Source organism: Rutidosis leptorrhynchoides, chromosome 5 (assembly GCF_046630445.1).
Source record: "Rutidosis leptorrhynchoides isolate AG116_Rl617_1_P2 chromosome 5, CSIRO_AGI_Rlap_v1, whole genome shotgun sequence".
Classification (NCBI taxonomy): domain Eukaryota; kingdom Viridiplantae; phylum Streptophyta; class Magnoliopsida; order Asterales; family Asteraceae; genus Rutidosis; species Rutidosis leptorrhynchoides.
In genome coordinates this window covers 164,450,826-164,468,709 of record NC_092337.1, presented here as the reverse complement: position 1 = coordinate 164,468,709, position 17,884 = coordinate 164,450,826, and the positions used below count along the sequence as shown (strand labels likewise).

At 35.4% G+C, this 17,884-nt stretch overlaps 1 protein-coding gene across 1 annotated transcript; it reads right to left on the bottom strand.

The window, feature by feature from the left end:
• Positions 1-13,593: 13,593 nt before the first annotated feature.
• LOC139848081 (homeobox-leucine zipper protein ATHB-40-like) lies at positions 13,594-15,748 on the bottom strand. The gene is made up of 3 exons (XM_071837807.1): positions 15,525-15,748; positions 15,092-15,405; positions 13,594-13,932 (listed from the first exon to the last, which is right to left on the bottom strand). Exons 1-3 carry the CDS (start codon positions 15,628-15,630, stop codon positions 13,714-13,716), a joined length of 639 nt encoding a protein of 212 aa, XP_071693908.1. The 5' UTR covers positions 15,631-15,748; the 3' UTR covers positions 13,594-13,713.
• Between the last annotated feature and the right edge of the window lie 2,136 nt (positions 15,749-17,884).

The following is a 17,884-nucleotide window of genomic DNA, read 5'->3' as shown; positions in this document are numbered from 1 at the left end:
GGTGTAATACGTTTTGGAAAAAGAGGTAAACTGAACCCAAGGTATGTAGGCCCGTTCAAGATTATCGAACGCATTGGATAGGTAGCTTATCGACTCGAGTTACCACAACAACTCGCCGGAGTACATAATACATTTCATGTCTCAAACGTTAAGAAATGTCTTACAAAGGAAGATCTCACCATTCCTCTTGAAGAAATCCAAGTCGACGAGAAACTACAATTCATAGAAGAACCAGTTGAAATCATGGACCGTGAAGTTACACGGCTCAAGAAAAGCAACATACCAATCGTTAAGGTTCGTTGGAATGCTCGAAGGGGTCCCGAGTTTACTTGGGAATGAGAGGATCAAATGAAACAAAAGTACCCACATTTGTTTCCCGATGACGCAAAATAGGTACAATTTTAAAATTTCGGGACGAAATTTATTTAACGGGTAGGTACTGTAATGACCCGGATTTTTCCGATCGTTCTATACTTATAAGATTAATATTTACATAAATTAAACCTTACCAACATGATAAGCAATCTAAATTGTTGAGACTTATGTTTTTGAAAAGAGTTTTACACAACGTTTGACCGTCCAATTTGACCGATGATATCACAAACTATATAACATACGATAATTATATGTTTGTGTATATATATGTATTTATATATATTTAACATGATCTAAGGATGGTTTAACATCTCATTATGTACTAATAACAATGAGTTATAAGTATACTTTGAAACTACTAACTTAAGTTTTCAAAACGATAACTATACGTAACGTTCTTTGACATAAATACATATAACTTATAATGCTTATACATGTATCGTATAGATATGTATTTAATCACTTTTAAAGGGCTTTTATACATAAAACAATATAAGTATATTTACGAAAGATTGTTATATTTGAATCCTCGTTCCGTTTTCTCAAGATTTTTATACGTATATCTAGGGTATATGCACCCGTATCATACCCAGCTTCTATATGTATTTACTATTGGTATATACATATCAAATCAACATCCTAATCAGCATCTAATCAGCTTTAGATCTGCCCTTAACAAGAGGGAACCTCATTTTAACATTTAGCTTGACTAATTACACAAAATTACAATTGAAAATTTTGTTTTTGTCTCCCCCCACGTTTTATATAGCCTTCCCCTATCTCATTTTAGTTCATCATTTTTACTTCCAAATTACTCTCTAAATCACATACATGAAAGCCTTAAGGAACCTACTTCAATTCCGCAAGTTACCATGAAGATCTAGCTTCAAAAACAAGCCTTAATCACCATAAGAAATTCCTTTCAAGAACACTTCAATAATCCTTCCAACTATACAAGTTTACTTCGAACCTTTTGATCCAACTCCACCACTCTTTTGGTTCTAGTATTTTTCTTATCTTTTTCAGTAACTTTGTCCAAGTAACTTGAGGTAGTAACCTTGTTCATAATTTTATTCGATTCATATTCATATAGCTATCTTATTTTGTGTTGTAAAATTTTAACAACAAGATAGATCCTTCTAACTTAATAGATCCTTCTAACTTAACTTTTAAAACACTTCAAGACCTGTAATATATCATAATGATATGCTAACTTAACAAGATACAATTTGTTTTTACAAAGAACACCTTAAAACTGAATCTACGTCGTCGGAGTGCAACCGGGGGCTGTTTTGGGTTGGATAATTAAAAACCATTTTAAACATTGAATTGGAAGTTAATATCTTGGAAAAATGATATTTCTTATGAATATGTTAACACATAAAAATTTCATGGTTTAACTCAAAGTGTAAATATTTTTATCTAAATATTGTTTGTATGACAAAAATGATTACTTTCATAAGATTCACCTAAAGTTTAAACTATAAACTGTAATTCCGAATGTAAACCAAGGTATTTACATTTCATATTCTTAAAATTTGACTCGATCCAAGGAAGTGGCAAGTTGAACCAACAAAAACGGAGTTGTAATGAAGAAACTACGACTAAAACAAGATTGGGTATCCGAAGCTAGTTTAGCTACGAAAATATTTGGAGAAAAAGTAAATTAATCATATCTTTTCTAATTAATATGATATTTTATATATAATTACTTATGATTTGATTTTATATATTTCAGGACCACCCGTAAACAACACGAGAAGATTAATCATAAGACCTCATGATTGTACGCAACACGTCATTTGACAACACGGTACTTTATGTACGCAACACGTCATTTGACAACATGGTACCATGGGTCGAGATTAATTCTGATCAATACGAATATGATGGGGTCTTTATTTATTTTATTGAGCAACTAATTGTGGACCACTAACATCGGACTGCTAACTACGGACTAATAAATATTAAAAGTATTATAAGTATATATATATGTAACGATTACTTGAAAAGAAAATATGTTGATATATTATATATATGGTTAGGTTCGTGATATCTATCGGAGACCAAGTCGTGTTAAATACCTTCAAGGCAAAAGTGAGTATATAGTCCCACTTTTAAACTCTAAATATTTCGGGATGAGAATACATGCATTTTATGATTTACGTTATGGACACAAGTGATTAAAAATATATATTCTACGTTGAGTTGTACCACTGGCATATCTCCCTGTAACTTAGTAACTACTATTTACATGCGGTATTGTAAACGCAAATCCTGTTGATAGATCTATCGGGCCTGACAACCCCAACCAGACTGGACGACCAGTATTCAACGGTTGCACAGTACTTCGTTTCGGTGACTACACTTGGTACGATGTAGTAAGATTTCATAATAAAGGGAATATGCGAAGTTTGATTAAATGTTAAGTATGGTTATCAAGTGCTCAACAACTTAGAATATTTTTATTAAAATGTTTATATATGAAATCTTGTGGTCTATATTTATAACGCTGCCTGCATTAAACCTATATCTCACCAACTTTCTGTTGACGTTTTAAGCATGTTTATTCTCAGGTGATAACTAAAAGCTTCCGCTGCATCATGTTGAATTTAAGCAAGATCTGGAGTATGCATATTTGTGTCAAAAATAAAACTGCATATCGGAGGATTTGTAATGTAAAATATGTTGGAAATCGTATTGTTATCATCACATGTAATGTTTGTAAGGCTAAGATTATCGCTAAACGATAATCATTATTATGTTGTTTAAACCTTGTATTTTAATAAAAGTTATGGTTTGTATTGTAAAAACGAATGCAGTTTTCTTTTAAAAATGTCGCATATAGAGGTCAATACCTCGCGATGAGATCATATGTTATTATATTTGTCCTTATGGTTTAGGACGGGTTATGACAGACACCATCAATACGGCACATAAATCATATACATACATATATAGATATTCCACTCACCTCAAGTCCCTTGTGAAAGCTAACCGAGCTTGCAACCCTTCAATGTAACGTACTTATTACATTATGCATTTATTAACATACAATCTAGTTGAATTGAATGCCAACCACTAACCCTTGAGCATTTAATGACCCGTTTGCATTAAATAACTCAACTACACCAAAACCGCCCATTAATGGCCATGCCTCGTCATAAATCACTAAAAGCTAGTGATTAGGGTTTAATAACATCAACTAACATAAACTTGGTGTATTTCATAACTATTTCACCCGATTAGGTCAACTAGTGCTCTTTTGACTCTTTGACTCACAAATCAAGTCAAACTTACACAATAACAACTCTTTTATCCTTTTAAAAGTGCATTAATGACTAACAACATCATTTAGCACTTACAACCACAAATCACAAGACCAAACCCTAGATAATAGCTACTTAGGGTTTCCTTTCAACAATCCAACCCAAAATCCACCCATTTAACCCTCAAATGGGTCACACAAGTTCCATATGAACCAAACCCTAGCTTAAACTAAATGAAACTCAAAACTTAGAGTTGAGACTTACCAAAACTATCCTCTTGTAGCTAATAACAAGGAGAGCAACTTTAATTCTTGCTTCTAGGATTGATTCACAAAAGTTCACCTTCAAATCTTGAGTTTAATCTAAGTGGGTTTTAGGATTTGAGAGGAAAATGTGAAAGAAAATCGAAAAGAAATAAGAAATGAAGAACAAGTGGTTGATATTAAAAGCTCCAACCAGATCTACATGCAAAAAGACCAAATTGCCCCTAAACCCTATTTAATTTGAGTGGAATTCGGAGTCAGAACTGCAGAATTGCCGCGGCACGGCAACTTTGTCGCGGCGCGACATAAAGAAGGAAAAACGACCCTTCTTAACTCAAGTTTTGATCTGGATTTGCTTTGTTTGTCGCGTCGCGGCCCCATTACTCGCGGCGCGGCACTGGCCTGTTCCTGGTCACTTTGACAACAAATCATAAAACGAAGGTTCATACAACTAGCACACCTCGTTTACTATTCCAATGCACGTCTAAGTTTCGCCCTTAAGTCTCACACGACTCAACACCATCGCGACACATACATAAACACCTACACGCACGCATTCGCATATATATATATATATATATATATATATATATATATATATATATATATATATATATATATATATATATATATATATATATATATATTTACATATACATACATGTACTTACACAAAAACTAACACTTGGATCACTTAATCACACAAACGAACAAGTTATAAGCGTGCTAATAAATAAGGTTGTACCTTTAAACGCGTACGAAAAAACGGGGTGTTACAACTCTGCCCCACTTAAATCGGAGCGCTTCCTCGCGATCCATGCCGCATGACACGAGGGAAGGTAAACCAACACGAATTCTTCGGGCTCCCAAGTAAACTCGGAACCTTTACTACGACGCCATTCGACCTTAAAGGTCCTCACCTCTTTGTTACGCAACATTTTTACCTTCGCATCGAGTATAGCAATCGGCTCTTCAACGTATTCTAACTTGTTATTTAGCTCAATTTCGTCTAAAGGCATCCATGAAGAATCATCCGCAAGACACTTACGGAGGTGGGAAACATGAAATGTGTTGTAGATCCCCGCAAGTTCTTCGGGTAATTCCAAACGATACGCGACTTCACCAACACGAGCTAAAACCTTAAACGGCCCAATAAACCGAGGAGCTAACTTTCCTCGCTTCCGAAACCGAATAATACCCTTCCATGGCGAAACCTTGAGCATCACCAGATCACCTTCTTGGAATTCGATCAAACGTCTACGCTTATCGACGTAAGATTTTTGCCTATCTTACGCCTTTTTCAAATGTTCCCGAATCATATTGATTTTATCATTTGTCTCCAATACCAAGTCGGAGCTCCCGACTTCCCTTTGTCCCACTTCGCCCCAACAAATCGGGGTTCGACACCTTCTACCATACAACATCTCATACGGTGGCATTCCAATACTAGAGTGAAAACTATTATTGTACGAGAATTCCACCAAAGGTAAACGTTCATCCCAACTACCACCGAAGTCAATGATACACGCACGTAATATATCCTCCAATGTTTGATTCGTACATTCAGTTTGACCGTCCGTTTGAGGATGGTACGCCGTACTCATATTTACCCTCGTATCCATATCTTCATGAAACTTCTTCCAAAATCGAGAAGTAAAATGCGTGTCCAGATCCAAAACGATAGACGCGAGAACGCCGTGTCTTGATATCACCTCTTTAATGAACATCTTCGCAAGTGCCTCCGATGTAATCGCTTCTTTAATAGGAAGAAACAATGCACTTTTCGTTAATCTATCAACAATCACCCAAATAGTATCAAATTGGGTTCTTGCCGTTTTTGGCAACTTGGTAATAAAATCCATGGTAATATGTTCCCACTTCCACATCGAAATTTCTAGCGGTTGCAACTTACCATACGTCTTTTGGTGTTCGGCTTTAACTTGCAAACACGTGACGCATTGCTCAACATACTTAACAATGTCGCGTTTCATGCCCGGCCACCAATAAAATTTCTTCAAATCATGGTACATCTTCGTCGCACCCGGATGTATGGAATACTTAGAATTGTGCGCCTCATCAAGAAGCACCTCTCGGAAATCACCCATCTTAGGCACCCACACTCTTTCTTGAAAAGACAATAAACTACGCGAACCCATCGTAATGAATTCCGATTGCCCCACAATTCGTTCCGCATGCTTGTTGTGAACGTAAGCCTCTATTTGAATCACACCAAGTTTTTCAAGAAAATCATTAGTAATAATCATACGTAACAATCCCAATCGTAACGCCGGGTGGTGACTCTTTCGGCTTAACGCATCCGCGACCACATTCGCTTTGCCCGGATGATAAAGTATCTCAAAATCATAATCCTTCACCACATCCATCCATCTACGTTGACGATAATTCAAATCCCGTTGATCAAAAAGATGTTTCAAACTCTTGTAATCCGAATAAATCGTACACTTGACACCATACAAGTAATGGCGCCAAATTTTCAAAGCATGGACCACCGCTACTAATTCGAGATCATGAGTCGGGTATCTCTTTTCATGTTCCTTTAATTGGCAAGAGGCGTAAGCGATGACTTTACCTCGTTGCATTAGTACACACCCGAGCCCATTCAAAGAAGCATCACAATAGACCGTCATATCATCTACACCTTCCGGAAATACTAAGATCGGAGTTTTACACAATTTCTCTTTCAACAATTGAAAAGCGATTTCTTGCTCGTTCTCCCAATTGAATCTCGTATTCTTCCTTGTCAACTTAGTTAATGGCGAAGCAATCTTGGAAAAGTCTTGGATAAACCGAAGATAGTAACCGGCCAATCCGAGAAAACTTCGGATTTCCGTAGGCGTAGTCGGTTGTCCCCAACTCTTCACCATTTCTATCTTCCCCGGATCTACTTGAATACCATCCTTGTTCACAATATGGCCAAGGAATTGAACCTCCCTTAGCCAAAATTCACATTTTGAGTACTTAGCATATAACTTCTCTTTTCTCAAAGTCTTCAACACACTACGCAAATGATGTTCATGTTCCTTCATACTCCTCGAATAGACAAGTATGTCGTCGATGAACACAATTACCGACTTGTCCAACATAGGTTGGCACACTCGGTTCATAAGATCCATGAATGCCGCCGGTGCATTCGTAAGACCAAAAGGCATCACCACAAACTCAAAATGCCTGTAACGCGTTCGAAAGGCCGTTTTCTCAATATCTTCCTCACGGACCCGCATTTGATGATAGCCGGACCGTAGGTCAATTTTAGAGAAATATGTCGCACCTTGGAGTTGATCAAACAAATCGTCAATCCTAGGCAATGGATAACGATTCTTGATCGTCACTTTATTCAACTCTCGATAATCAATGTACATACGCATACTACCATCTTTCTTCTTCACGAACAAGACCGGAGTGCCCCAAGGTGAAGCACTCGGTCGAATAAAACCCTTCTCAAGTAACTCTTGAATTTGATTCAACAATTCTTGCATTTCCGTCAGTGCTAAACGATAAGGAGTTTTAGCAATGGGATTAGCTCCCGGAACCAACTCAATGCGAAATTCGACTTGTCTTTCCGTCGGAACACCCGGTAACTCATCCGGAAAAACATCATCAAACTCACTTACCACCGGAATTTCACGAATGGGTGGTGGCTCATTACGAGTATCAACAACATGAGCAAGGAAAGCCATGCCACCGGTAACAACGAGACGACGTGCCCGTGCAAAAGTGTATATCGGCACCGGTCTCCTTCATTTATCACCATGAATAATTAGCTCTCTCCCACTAGGGGTCTTCACACGAATGGATTTCTAATGGCATGCAATATCGGCCCTATTATGATCGAGCCAATCCATACCAACCACGATATCAAAATCACCCAAGGTCATCGGGATGAGATCAATTTTAAAGTTTTCGGAACCAAACACCACATTACAATCTTTACACACATCAACTACTAGAACCGCCTTGCCATCCGCTATTTTGACTTCTACTGGACGACTTAACTTAGCTAACGGTTTATTAAGTTTAGGCACAAATTTTGGTGACACAAACGATAAATTTGCACCGCTATCAAATAGAATCCTTGCCGGATTAGAGTTAACCATGAAAGTACCTGAGACGACTTCGTTGGATTGTTTGGCTTCATCATTCGTCATCAAGTAGTTATGCCCCCTAGCCGACCCCGCCGCCTTCTCTAGCCTCTTTACTTGGTCGTTCGATAATTCGGGACATTCTGCCTTCCGGTGTCCCATCTTTTGACAATTAAAGCACGTGACCGTCTTGATCAAACAATCACGAGCGTAATGACCCGGCTTCCCACAACTATAACAAGTAGGCGTAAAAGTATTCGAACCACCCTTCTTCATACTTCCGACGCTTTCGGACACACCCTTGCTCTTCTTGTTGGAGTAACTAGGCGCTCCAAATTTTCTTTTGCTCGACCCATAACTAACCGGAACCGGACTCGGAGCTTGTACTTCAAACCCTTTTGCCACCGCCAAAAGCTTAGAGAAAGTTTCAACATGACCGATACTAATTTTACCCTTTAAATCATCTCTAATGGTTGCATGAAAGTCTTCCATTAGCATTTGATCATTTCCCGCCTACTCGGGACAAAAACGTGCCTTGGCGAGAAAGTTGGTTTTGAGAGTGTTTAGGTCCAAAGACCCTTGACGCATGTTCCTTAACTCAATTCACAAATTGGAAAGATCCGCTTGCGTACGATATTCAAGGAAAAACTCTTTCTTGAACTCCGCCCATGATAAACCTACAAAAGCCACATCACCCACCATATCAATCTTACCATCGAGCCAATCTTTAGCATGGCCCCTTAACAAACTAGTAGCAAGCCTCGTTTTCTTCTCGGGTGGGCACTCGGTAGTGCGAAAACAACCTTCAACATCGGATATCCAAGCCGCACTTTTCATGGGGTCGGGATCCCCGTGAAAGTGAGGAGGCTTAGTCGCCAAGAAGTTCTTATAGCTAAACTCCAATTCGCCCACATTTTGAGGTCTAGGAAACCTCCTTTCAACTTCTTCTTCGACGGCATTGGTCATTCGTTCTTGAATCATATCGATAATTTGTTCTGAAACCGACTCTTCGAATATTTGTTTAACCCTTCGTGAGGAAACCGAAACATAGTTTTCTAAAGCGGTCTCAATCTTGGTAGTCATCTCATCTTCCTCCACATGAGAGGGACCACCATTGCTATTCGTATTCGTTCCGTTTCTTGTCTTCATTCTAAAGATTAAAAATGGATTAGACATCACCAACAATTTAATACACATATATACCTATGCATATGACCGCACACACACCACATCTAGCTCGATACTTGTCGCACATCCTTGCTTGACTTGACTTGCAACCGTAATAGTGGTCGCGACTCACTATTACGCTCACATGCCGTGCCATGCTCAAACGTATCACAACCATCTAGTTCGATGTTCAAAACAATAACACACGATTAGTAACATCATAACATAGCATAGTTGTCCACTTATGCATCAAAGAACTAATCGAACCCCGCACTGACCCGTAATCCTACAAGTCCCGCATATAATTCCACAACACAACAGTCTAAGTCTAGGCGCCTATCTCAAGTCACCTAAATCCCTTAGACCATGCTCTGATGCCACTTGTAACAACCCAACCCGTAATCCTTACGATAAATTTTTTTTTTATATACAACACAATTACACGCCAATTAAATATGTAACCCATTTCACGAGTTCTATTTAAAACGCACAACAATTAATTGTTTACAATAGGCACGAGGGCCACGAATAAAGTTTAGTACAAGTTTGACCCATTACAAATGATAGTTTATAAACCAAACGACGTTCCGAGCATGGTTTGGGACTAAACTACCCAAAACTAGGCCAACTTCCAAAGCTCCAACATAACAACAACAAGGGACACCTAGTGCCCAGCGACCCCCTTGCCCTTGTCCGCGCCTGCATCTAAAAAGATAAACAACGAGAGGGGTAAGCAAAGCTTGGTGAGTAGAATAAATATATACATGCATATAAGACTTACCCACACGCATCCACGATATCATATAACGCACACAATCGCATAACATCTCGATAAATAAGCTAGTATCGTCAAACCGTACAACTAGCCACATTAATAACATAAATATCATAATCATAAATCAAATGCTAGCATCACCAACTATAAACCATGGTTAACCAAAATCCTTCGCAAGGGGAATGACTTTGCGAAACAAGTCATCGATGTTCATAACAACCGTTAGCTCCCAAACCCGGCTATGGTATACTAACCCCCGAGGTGTTCCAAAAATGGCTATGGCATCACCCTCAAGTGTTCCCAAAAACGGCTATGGCATCATTTGATCAACATGTGAGTAAAATACGGCTATTACACACAATCTTGTACACAAACACGGCTATGTGCACAAATAACACGGATAACAACGTGGGAGTAAAACACGGCTATTACTCGCCACTATATGCACAAACACGGCTATGTGCATAAATAACATACGTAGACAAAAACGGCTACGTCTCGCAACTATGGTCACAAAACGGCTATGTGACACCATCAATACGGCACATAAATCATATACATACATATATAGATATTCCACTCACCTCAAGTCCCTTGTGAAAGCTAACCGAGCTTACAACCCTTCAATGTAATGTACCTATTACATTATGCATTTATTAACATACAATCTAGTTGAATTGAATGCCAACCACTAACCCTTGAGCATTTAATGACCCGTTTGCATTAAATGACTCAACTAAACCAAAACCGCCCATTAATGGCCATGCCTCGTCATAAATCACTAAAAGCTAGTGATTAGGGTTTAATAACATCAACTAACATAAACTTGGTGTATTTCATAACCATTTCACCCGATTAGGTCAACTAGTGCTCTTTTGACTCTTTGACTCACAAATCAAGTCAAACTTACACAATAACAACTCTTTCATCCTTTTAAAAGTGCATTAATGACTAACAACATCATTTAGCACTTACAACCATAAATCACAAGACCAAACCCTAGATAATAGCTACTTAGGGTTTCCTTTCAACAATCCAACCCAAAATCCACCCATTTAACCCTCAAATGGGTCACACAAGTTCCATATGAACCAAACCCTAGCTTAAACTAAATGAAACTCATAACTTAGAGTTGAGACTTTCCAAAACTATCCTCTTGTAGCTAATAACAAGGAGAGAAACTTTAATTCTTGCTTCTAGGATTGATTCACAAAACTCCACCTTCAAATCTTGAGTTTAATCTAAGTGGGTTTTAGGATTTGAGAGGAAAATGTGAAAGAAAATGGAAAAGAAATAAGAAATAGAGAACAAGTGGTTGATATTAAAAGCTCCAACCAGATCTATACGCAAAAAGACCAAATTGCCCCTAAACCCTATTTAATTTGAGTGGAATTCGGAGTCAGAACTGCAGAATTACCGCGGCGCGGCACCTTTGTCGCGGCGCGACATAAAGAAGGAAAAACGACCCTTCTTAACTCAAGTTCTGATCTGGATTTCTTTGTTTGTCGCATCGCGGCCCCATTACTCGCGGCGCGGCACTGGCCTGTTCCTGGTCACTTTGACAACAAATCATAAAACGAAGGTTCATACAACTAGCACACCTCGTTCACTATACCAATTCACGTCTAAGCTTCGCCCTTAAGTCTCACACGACTCAACACCATCGCGACACATACATAAACACGTACACGCACGCATTCGCATATATATATATATATATATATATATATATATATATATATACATATATATATATACATATACATATACATACATGTACTTACACAAAAACTAACACTTGGCTCACTTAATCACACAAACGAACAAGTTATAAGCGTGCTAATAAATAAGGTTGTACCTTTAAACGCGTACGGAAAAACGGGGTGTTACACATTAAGTTAGTAGTCATGTTTTTACATATGTAGTTCATTGTTAATATACTTAATGATATGTTTACTTATCATAATACCATGTTAACTATATATATATCCATATATATGACATCATATAGTTTTTACAAGTTTTAACGTTCGTGAATCACCGGTCAACTTGGGTGGTCAATTGTCTATATAAAACCTATTTCAATTAATCAAGTCTTAACAAGTTTGATTGCTTAACATGTTGGAAACACTTAATCATATAAATATCAATTTCATTTAATATATATAAACATGGAAAAGTTCGAGTCACTACATTAATGTACCACTAATATTATTAGTTATAAATTTATTAATTTTATTAGTGATAATAATAATATTAATAATATAGCAACTTATACTTATCAATTTTCATATATATATATATATATATATATATATATATATATATATATATATATATATATATATATATATATATATATATATATATATATATATATATATATATATATATATATATAATAATGATACAAATATTATTATATAAAAAAAATAATGATAATGATATTAATATAAAAATTATAATTTTAACTTGTAATTACATATAATATATTACCTTTTATTATATCCTATCTATCAATTATATAATTTATTGAATATTTTAATATTTATATATTACAATATATATGATATTACTTATGTATAAAATTCATATATATTTACATTTTTATTTATACATAAATGTTCGTGAATCGTCGGGATTAGTCAAAGGTTAAATGAATCCATCTAAACAGTTCAAAAATTTTTGAGACTCAACATTACATACATTGCTTATCGTGTCGAAATCCAATAAAGATTAAGTTTAAATTTGATCGAAAATTTCCGGATCGTCACACCTTGTATCGAAAGTCTGCTTATCCGGCGTATGTGATAGGAGTGTGCATGTCTCAAATGAAAGTTTGGTGATACAGGGTGCTTTGGTGTTCTTGTTTAGTTTGTTGATATGTTGGGTTGACAAAGTGAGTCATGTTTTTGACTATCTTCAAGTGGAAGATTGTTGGATGTGAAGGATATCAAACACAAGAAAAAGAATTCGGTTCAAGAGGTAAGGCGCGCCGCGGAGAAAGTTTCTGTATTGATTTTTGCCTTAAAGGCGCGACGCGGCACCTTCTGGGTGCGATGCGGCTATGTCATGACGAGGAAGTTTCTAGAACGCGTTTTTCTTGCTCCTCAAGTTGTTTTCTTGTTATGTTATGCCTATAAATATATCCTATTGTAACCCTAATTTATATGCACGAATTTAATCAATAAAATCTCTCTAGTTGGTCCGTGGATTAAAGTAATTGTTTTTTCGATTACATATAACCAAGGTTGCAAAAATCGAAAAATCGGCAGAGTTCTCGCCGAGAAATCGTTCTGGAGTTGCTACCGAGTTCTCGTTTTGAAATCAGCCAAAAAATCGGTCAACGACCTGTTTAATTGGTCAACGACCGATAAATTGAGTTTCTCGGCCAAATCTCGGTCAAATCGGTCAAATATTGGGTATCTATAAATTATCCCAAAAGTTAACGAAAATCAACTGCCGAGAACTCCCCGAGTTCTTTAATTTTTCATATTATTGTCTTTCGTTTGTCGAAGTGGGTGATTAATCTCAGTGATTAATCTTATTATTTTGGTCCTATAATCCTTATACATAAAAAATAAATAAGTAGTAATCCAAAAATAATATGCAAGTCAAGAAATTAGAGAAAACCATTACTACCATTAATCATAACACAGGAGCTAGAAAAGATGTACATTAGCTAGATCGATTGTTAATTTACTATATCTACAAGACTACAATACTAAAATTATTTAATCACATTTTCCCTAATAATTAATTAATTAGATGTTTAGCCAATCAAATCCTTGTATATAGTTGTTTTCCGGCAAGTAAAAAACTTTCTCCAATCCTTCCATCCCAAATCCACCAAGAAACGGTGGCTCCATAGCTTCCATAGAGAATGATGAACTCGGACTTGTGCTTGATATTCCATCCGACCGCTCAACTAGCTTGTTCATCTCTTTTTCTGCTTCAGATAGTCGTTCCTTGAGCTTTAATACCTGTACATTCACACAAGATTGTTATCGGCCTTAAATATTTAGAAATTGCAACAATAACTAAATAAATACTCCATTTTGATTTAGTGTAATTTTAAAGATGAAAGTTCAGGTGGGTATTCGTCTCAATTTTATTTTATTCGAAAAAAATACGCAGTATAAGAAATTATTATTACACTATATTTTTTCTACATTTTTACCTTAGTTATAAGATAACATTTCTCTGGATGAATATAGTGGGCATAAAAATATTTACTGTATTATATATATATATATATATATATATATATATATATATATATATATATATATATATATATTTAAAGTGAATAATTAGTTTGAGATAACAACAAAATAGTGTACGGATAGTGTATTAACGGTAGCTAGGACAGCCCTTTGATGAACAACCTTAAAAGACTACTTGCCATTGTAGCACCTTTTTTGACCAATTAAATATTTAGTCCCCTTATTCTTATCGAAATTACATAATGTTTTTTTTTTTTTTTTTTACATAGCACCTTTTTTGACCAATTAAATATTTAGTCCCCTTATTCTTATCGAAATTACATAATGTTTTTTTTTTTTTTTTTTTTTTACATAGCACCTTTTTTGACCAATTAAATATTTAGTCCCCTTATTCTTATCAAAATCACATAATGTTTTTTTTTTACATGTTTAATTAATTATGTTACTTAGTTACAACTGTTGGCTAAATATTAGTTTTTGAACCCAAAAAGATAGCATTACTTTTCCTCGAGCCTTGAGTCCTTGCATGTCCAAATGAGCATAGCTTATTTTTAGCTTAAAGTGAATGAAAGTCCTCTATTTAATATATACTTACTGTCGTGTTAATCTCCTTCATATAACAGTAACCATCTTATATCCCAAGTAACAACACAGGCTCATTTATCATTATCAATTTCATAATCTTTCTTTGACTTAACTAAATCAACCCACTAGCTAAAAAATGTAATTTTTTTTTTAACAAAACTATTCAACACCAACACTCTTCTTTTATGTTTAATTTCCAAGTGCTTAAAACTTAAATATCTTACTTTCTTGTGTCTATAACATTGGATGGTTAATAAACTACCTTATAATTAATTCTTAAAGTCAATGTATAATAGGAAATAGGAAATAGGAAATTAATTAATATAATTACCTCGGTTTCAAGTCTGCATTTATCAAGAACAATAGAGTCGTGTTCAGTCTTGAGCTTAGAGTATTCCTCTTCAAGCTTCTTACTCTTCCAACGAGCCCGCCGGTTCTGAAACCAAACCGCAACTTGACGCGGGTCGAGTCCAAGTTCAGACGCGAGCCGGTCTTTTCGTTCTGATTCAAGTTTATGTTCATTTCCAAAGTTTTCTTCTAGAAGGTTCACTTGTTCATCACTAAGCTTCCTTTTTCTAAAACCACTACTACTACTACCATCTGCTTTGTTCTTCTTTCTTCTTCTTCGTGGTTTCACAACTTCCTCTAAACATAATTACAAATTACAATCAAATTACACCAAACTTAACAAATGCATATAAATAAATAAACATATACATATTATTTTATAATATTAGTTATAATAAACAAACAAACAAACAAACCTTGTTCTGGTATGAGTTGATCATATATCCCAGGATAATATTGTGATAGAAGAACCATCTGTTCATCAACCTCAGTTTGAGTTTGAGTTTTCATATTGGTTGCCATTTATTTTTTTATTATTTTTTTGTCTCTCAACACTTAGCAGAGGTGTTCTTCTTTGGTGAAACAAGTGGATGGCTTAGGGTGGGTACATATCAAGGGAGACTTGATTTATAAAGGTGGAGTGATTTGGATTTTACAGTGTATGGCTTTATTATGAAGTTGAAAAGTCCATATTAACCTTGCTATCTTATATAATTCCGGTTTTGCCCTCCTTGAGTTAGTAAGTTATTTGGTCTTAATACAAAAAAGGTGATGTGGGTGTGTGCATTTTAAGGTGATTAAGATTGAAAGTAACAAATGAGGATCAATCTTTTGTCTAATTTGGAGAGATTAGGACTTGGTTTATGAATTGATCATGATGTGCCTCTCAAACACCTAATTTATGGAGTTGTGTGTGGGTCATGATCATTTACATTTACACTTTACTTAATGATTAAATTTCTTCATCAACTACGGATAACTTGATGTGATAAGGATAACTTGTACCTTCAATCTATTGATGAAAAATTCAATACTATGTTCTTTATAGTTGTCCCATATGTTATGCTTCCTATTCATGTTCAATTTTATACTCATCAACATTTTTTCTTCCCAATGGTTATCCAACAAATTTGGAGCAAGTCCTATCCAAAAGAAACTAGACCTTTATATCCAAAATAATAAACCAAAAATTAAAGTTGTGAGATTTAAAGTAATTTGTTTGATTTAGGACGTGTCTATAGGTTTAAAAAAGATACATTTGATGCAGAATATAATATATTCTGTGTAGAAATAAAATGTCATTTTACTAAAACAAATAACATAGGCTATATAATTTCTTTAGTATTTGAACCTTATCCATAGATACCATATTGTGGCTTGTTTGCAAGGCTTTTACTTTCGACATTTTAAGTGAAGTTGTGAAGGGATTGGCTTTCCTGATTGAGTAACAAAGAGGGGAGATGAACATCAATTGTAGGTGTGAAAAGAAAAAAAAATCAAAAATAAACAAAAGAATGGGATAGTAAGTATGATGTGGGCAGAAGTTGGGATCCCAAACCTGACCATCTTGAAGTCATTAAACAAATATATATATATATATATATATATATATATATATATATATATATATATATATATATATATATTATTTTTTTTTTTTTTTTTTTTTTGTAAAAGAAAAAAAAAAGTACACCAATCGGATGGTATTTAGTCCCAATTCTATGGGTATTTAATGGCTTATATTAGTCAAGCCACTTTTCAAAGTTATCCTTCAAGCCTTCTAGCATCATTAATTAGCTTGGCTTCATTTTACTAATTGTAGTGTACGTGGCTCGAGGGATACTCTTATTATCATGAGATCTGAATATTGAGGTGATTAAGGAAAATAGTCAAACAGTCAAGAAATATATTGAGTGGTGGTTTTTGAGCAAAAACGCTTCTATTTGTTGAACCATACATGTTCCTTCTTGATTACATACACCCTTCTTACTTTAAAACATACTTAAAAGATACACTCAGATATGAAAATATAACTTCCTATTTTCTTTATATTAAAAACAGGGACGGCCCAATGGAGGGTACAAGGTGGACATATGTCCAAGGCCCAATTTTTTAAGGGGCCCAAAAAAAAATTTCCTTATACTAGTCCATGTAATTTTGAACCTTTTTGCTTCTATTATCCTTGAGCCCAAAAAAAAATATTATCCTTGTACGGGTCTTAGGGCCCTTTTGCTTCGCACCGTCCCGGGCACTCAAATTCTCGGGACCGGCCCTGATTAAAAACTAGAAACACCGAGAGACTACATCTTGCTTTCTTCTGGCCTTTTTTTTTTTTTTTTTTTTTAACTTATGATCACCACTTGTGACCAACCTTGCTTCATACTTTTGATCACAAATTGTGAATACTTGCTTTTTGCTATTTTTTCAACTTGCTTCTTGCTACTTTCTTGTAATCACTATGGTGATCACCTTGCTCTTGCTCTTGCTCTTGCTACTTGCTATAATCACGGATAGTGATTAATCTTGTTTGGAACCAGAATCTTAATGCTCTGGATATCAATTGAAGGTTATATACTATAACCTGGATCGAAAAATACAGAAAGTAAAAGAATTAAGAAAGCAATATGTAGTGTCTCGGTGTTTCTAGTTTTTAATATAAAGGAAGTAGGAAGTTATATTTCCATTTTTGAGTGTATCTTTAAGTATGTTTTAAAGTAAGAAGTGTGAATGTAAGCAAGAAAGAACATGTATGTTCTAACAATTGGTATCAGAGAAC